At 53.5% G+C, this 4,686-nt stretch overlaps 2 protein-coding genes across 2 annotated transcripts in view; one reads left to right on the top strand and one right to left on the bottom strand.

Moving 5' to 3' along the window:
* Nucleotides 1-598: 598 nt before the first annotated feature.
* Cby3 (chibby homolog 3 (Drosophila)) lies at nucleotides 599-3,337 on the bottom strand. The gene is made up of 2 exons (XM_013030889.1): nucleotides 3,289-3,337; nucleotides 599-1,194 (listed from the first exon to the last, which is right to left on the bottom strand). Exons 1-2 carry the CDS (start codon nucleotides 3,335-3,337, stop codon nucleotides 599-601), a joined length of 645 nt encoding a protein of 214 aa, XP_012886343.1.
* The window catches only part of Canx (calnexin), a 45,934-nt gene continuing 41,986 nt past the window's right edge, over nucleotides 739-4,686 (top strand). Inside the window, exon 1 of the mRNA XM_013030887.1 lies at nucleotides 739-790. The gene's annotated coding sequence lies outside the window, so the exon portion shown is untranslated. The remainder of the gene's footprint in view (nucleotides 791-4,686) is intronic.

Below are 4,686 nucleotides of genomic sequence, written 5' to 3'. Positions count from 1 at the left end.
TTCCCCTCAAGGCTGGAACTCCCACCGGTGGAGCCAGAGCTCTACTTCAGGCTTTGTGAGTGGATAAACGGAGATGAGAGTCAGGGACTCTTGGCGCCCAGGCTGGCTGGGAACCTCTGTGATCCCCAGATCTCAGCCTCCAGCGCAGCTACGCTCACAGGCGTGAGCCGCTGCACCGCGCGAGGTCTCGGGAAGGCTTCCGTCCAGGCCGGAAAGGCTCTTAATTAACAACCCTCAGGCGTCTCCAGGCACAAAGCAAAGAGGATCCCGACCCAGCCCACTTCACCCTCCCTTCCCTGCGGCAGGAAACCAGTGCGGCCATCGCTAGCCACCCGCCCCGCACCGCCCCACTCGCGTGGCGCGCTAGGCTCCCGCGGAGGAGCGCGAGCACGCATGCGCACACCACCCCGCTCATCCGACCCAAGGTCAGCGTCACCAGCCCGCCGCCGCCGCCGCCGCACCCGAGGGTCCAGCCCAGTCCCTGCAGAGCAGGCCGCCCCGCCCGCACCCGCATGCGCACTGCAGCCTAGACGTTCCAACTACCACCCCCGGGGCGAGGGGCGAGACGCGCGTGCGCCTCACGGGGCTTTTTATTACGTCACCGCGACTCCAGCGCTCGCGGCTGGATCATGAGCACGCCGTTGGCGTTTTCGCGCTTGCGCATCTTCCTCTGCCAGGCGCGCGCCGCGGCGGCGGGGCTGACGTCGGGGTCGAGCTTCTTCTCCAGCAGGTGCATGCGCGCCGTGGTCTCAGTCAGCATGTCCATGAGCAGTTCCTGCTGCAGCTTCAGGTAGTTGTTTTCCTCCAACAGCACCTGGCTCTTGGTGCGCTGCGCCTGCGCCGGCTTCCAGTTGGAGAGGGTCGGCGGCGCTGGTGGCAGCCGCGCCTGGGTCAGCTGACCCTCGGCGGCCCAGCGGCCCCCGCGGAACACGAACGCCTCGTCGCTGAGGCGCGTGCGCGGCGCGCCGTAGCTCAGGCCCAGCTCGGCCTGGCGCGTGCGGTGGTCCAGCAGGTAGAAGGTGGACATGGACGAGATGCGGCGCAGCGGAGGCCGTCGCGGCCGGAAACGGCGCGAGAAGTGGTCCGCCCAGAACTGCCGCAGCTGTTCCCACAGGCGGCCGGCCGCTTGGCTCCAAGCCAGGCACTCGAAGGCCTCCAGGGCGAGGAATGATGGGCGGGGCCTTGTCGGGGGAGCTGCGGGGGATGGAAGGAGGAGGGAGGGGGGCGGTCACAAAAGGCTGCACCCGGTGTCCTCAAAGATGCCGGTGAGCCTGAGGCTGACTGCTGGAGCCGTAAATGGTCCTGGGTCAGCAGCCTGCCCCCCCCCCCTTTGCTAAGCCAAGGCCCGGGTTAAGTAGATGGTCGGCCAACCCTGTAGCTCAAGCTTGCCCAAAGACCACTTTGGGGAGTCAGACCCTGGGTACAGATAAATTCACAGAGATCTAGTACCCGGCAGGGCGCCAGTGGCTCACGCCTGTAATCCTAGCAACTCGGGAAGCTGAGGTCTGAGGAGCTCAATTCGAATTCAGCCCAGGCAAGAAGTTCCATGAGACTCTTACCTCCTGTTAAGCAGCAAAAAAAGCTAGAAGTGGAGCTGTGGCTCAAGTACAGCGTCAGCCTTGAGCAAAACAGCTACTGGACAGAACCCAGGCCCTGAGTACAGTACCCAAGTACTAGTCAAACACACACACACACACACACACACACACACACACGCAGAGAGAAAAACAAAACAGGCACAGATGGCTTAAGCCTGTAATCCTAACTACTCAGGAGGCTGAGAGCTAAGGATAACAGTTTGAAGACAGCCTGGGCAGGAAAGTCTTTGAGACTAACAATATCCATTAATCACAGAATGGAGCTGTGGCTCAAGTGGTAGAGCAATAGACTTGAGCAAAAGGCCCAGTATTCAAGTCCCAGAACCACCCCCCCCCGAAAAAAAAAGTAAGGTTAGACTCACAGGTGAGCAAGTAGTACTGTGATTGCATCATGAGCTGTTTGTGTGCTAGGTAGAATATGCCATAATTTAGAGGGAAGAAATAAAGTCCATTTCTGGGTGCTGGTGGCTCAGGCTTAGAATCCTAGCTTGTAATACTCAGGAGGCTAAGATCTGAGGAGGGTTGCTCAAAGCCAGACTCAGCAGTCTGTGAGACTTTTATCTCCAATAAACTAAAAACAATTTTTTTTAAATTTAAAAAGAAGTGGATCTGTAGCTGAGGTGATAAGAGGTGCTAACCTTGAACAAAAAGAAGCACAAGAACAGTGCCCAGGTGCTGAATTCAAGCCCCAGGATCAGCAATAAAGTTCAAAATGGAAAAAACAAAAACCAAAACAAAACTAGGATTGCGGCTGCCCTTGGACAGGGTCCTGGGTGAAGAAAGACCAGTAGTAAAGATAAGTAGATTTGTAAAGGAGGATTTGTCTAGCTGCGATGGGCATGGGTAATAGGGGATAGGGGTGAGTTTTGTGTTCCATATGTGGGGAAGAATTTGGGTAGAGTTGGTCCTGGGTTTAGAGGAAGCTAGAAGTGTGCCCCTGGGCACCTGTGTTCTATCCCTTGAGCCATGCCCCCTCACCGCACCTTGTGCTCAAACAGGCAAGCTCATCAGATTCTTCATTCTATTGGGGAGGATTCCAAAGTCAAGGTTAGATAGGGAGCCTGCAGAGTATTGTGCGATGTCTAGTATAACCAGCACTAAGATCACTCCCATCATTCAGTTATTTGACAACTTTGAACCTGAACCTGATCCCTGGCAGACCCTGATCTGAACAACATAACCTGTTTGTGCCTTCAAGAATATTCCTTGAATATCTTTCTTCTAGCTGGGAAGACAGATGTAGTGACATCCTGGGGCATGAACCTTTGCCAAGACCTTAGGATTGCTTAGGGTTCCAAGAAACAAGTGCTGTGCACACCTTTTAACCGTTGTTCTAAGCAGACCACACCCAAAAGGGATCTGAAGTCCAGATAGCAAATAGACAAGTTTCATTCTCTCTGTTGGTCTATTCACACCACTCTTAGTAAGGGCTGTTTCTATTGTATGAGAATACGAGCTGCTTCTATTGTCCATGGAGGGGAAAAGAGAAATAGAAAAGAGAATAATGGGCAGGGTTACCTCCAGTGCGCCTTCCTTAATTCAACACATACTCCTCACAGCTGGGCAGAGGCTGGATAGTACCCTCCCAGGCACCCCATCTAGTTGAGGGAACTGGATTCCCATCTCTGGAATCCTCATCCAGTAAGGCCCAGAGAACCCTTCCCCAACATCTGCAGCTTGTGTGCCTCACCTGGAAGATGGGTTGGGGTGCCAAGCTGCTGTTGTAGGTTTGACCACATCTCTGAACCACTCAGCAACTGTGTACTAGCTATGACTCACAATGCCTCCAGCCCAACCCCAGGCCTCCCCAAGATAGAAGAGGCGTTGACAGCTCAGTGGTTAAAAACATGGACCCTCAGCTCACCCTTGCCTTCAAGTCATGATTTTTTTCAGCACTTATATGTGTCCTGTGTATTAGAGGAGGTTCAGGGCTCATTTTGGTGGTGAGAATTTTTTTTTTTTTTTGGTGCTGGAATTGAATCCAGGACCTGTACATGTAAAGTACATACTCTTCCATCTAGTGGAAGGCAGTTAGACCCTGGGAATACTGTCCTCAGACTGGATTGATGCTGGTCTGAAGAATGGTGAATTCTTGCAAGTCGAGATTGCTCTGAAGACTGAGCCTGGGAAGCAGGGCACCAGTGGCTCACGCCTGTAATCCTAATGACTCAGCAAGCGGAGATCTGAGGATCGCAGTTTGAAGCCAGCTTAGGAAATTCCATGAGACTCTTGCCTCCAGTTAACCAGCAAAAAGCTAGAAGTGGTGCTGTGGCTCAAGTGGTATAGTGTCAGCCTAGAGCAAAGTAGCTACAGGACAGAACCCAGGCCCCCACAACTGAAAAGTTATAAGGGAAGTGCTTTCACAAGAGTGAGGCAGCAGGGGAGAGCAGAAATAAAACTGAAGCAAGAGTGTGGTGGTCTTGGTATAAACTTACTTGGTCTGATGGCGAGCACAAATTGCAGCCCAGAGTGAGGTCTCCTTGAGGAAAGGGAGCCAGCATGTTGTAGCCTCACTCTGTGTGTGTGTGTGTGTGTGCGCGTGTGTGTGTGTTTTCTGGTCATGGGGCTTGAATTCTGGGCCTGGGTGCTGTCCCTCAGCTCTTCAGCTCAAGTCTACCATTCTAGTGCTTGAGCCACAGTGCCACTTCCAGTTTTCTGAGTGGTTTATTGGAGATAAGAGTCTCAGACTTTTCGTGCCAGGGCTGGCTTTGATCCTCAGATTTCAGCCTCCTGAGTAGCCAGGATTACTGGCATGAGCCACTGGCGCCTGGCAGCCTCACTCTTCTTTAGAGCCCTCATATTTCAGCCAGTTCATGGTAAGGGCACCTGTGAGTTACCGAGTGTACTAGCAGTAACAAAGATTTGGGTGGAACACTTAACAGCATAGAGGAAGGAGGAAGAGAAGGGAATATTAAAATACAAGAAAGGGGGCTGGGAAGGTGGCTCAGTGGTAGAGCGCTTACCTTGCATGCATGAGGCCCTGGGTTCAATTTCTCAGCACCACATAAGCAAAAAGAAAAAAGCTGGAAGTGGCGCTGTGGCTCAAGTGGTAGAGCGCTAGCCTTGAGCTGAAGAGCTGAGGGACAGC

This window comes from Dipodomys ordii, unplaced genomic scaffold (genome assembly GCF_000151885.1).
Source record: "Dipodomys ordii isolate 6190 unplaced genomic scaffold, Dord_2.0 Scaffold135, whole genome shotgun sequence".
NCBI classification, from domain to species: domain Eukaryota; kingdom Metazoa; phylum Chordata; class Mammalia; order Rodentia; family Heteromyidae; genus Dipodomys; species Dipodomys ordii.
Note: the sequence above shows the minus strand (reverse complement) of the source record. Positions and strands in the feature narration are given on the sequence as shown.

Excerpts from the sequence above, each read along its gene's own strand:
- Cby3 (XM_013030889.1), bottom strand. The coding sequence starts at position 3,337 with ATGTGGTCAAACCTACAACAGCAGCTTGGCACCCCAACCCATCTTCCA. Across the intron at positions 1,195-3,288 it reads CACCCCAACCCATCTTCCAG|CTCCCCCGACAAGGCCCCGC; the intron begins GTGAGGCACACA and ends CATCCCCCGCAG.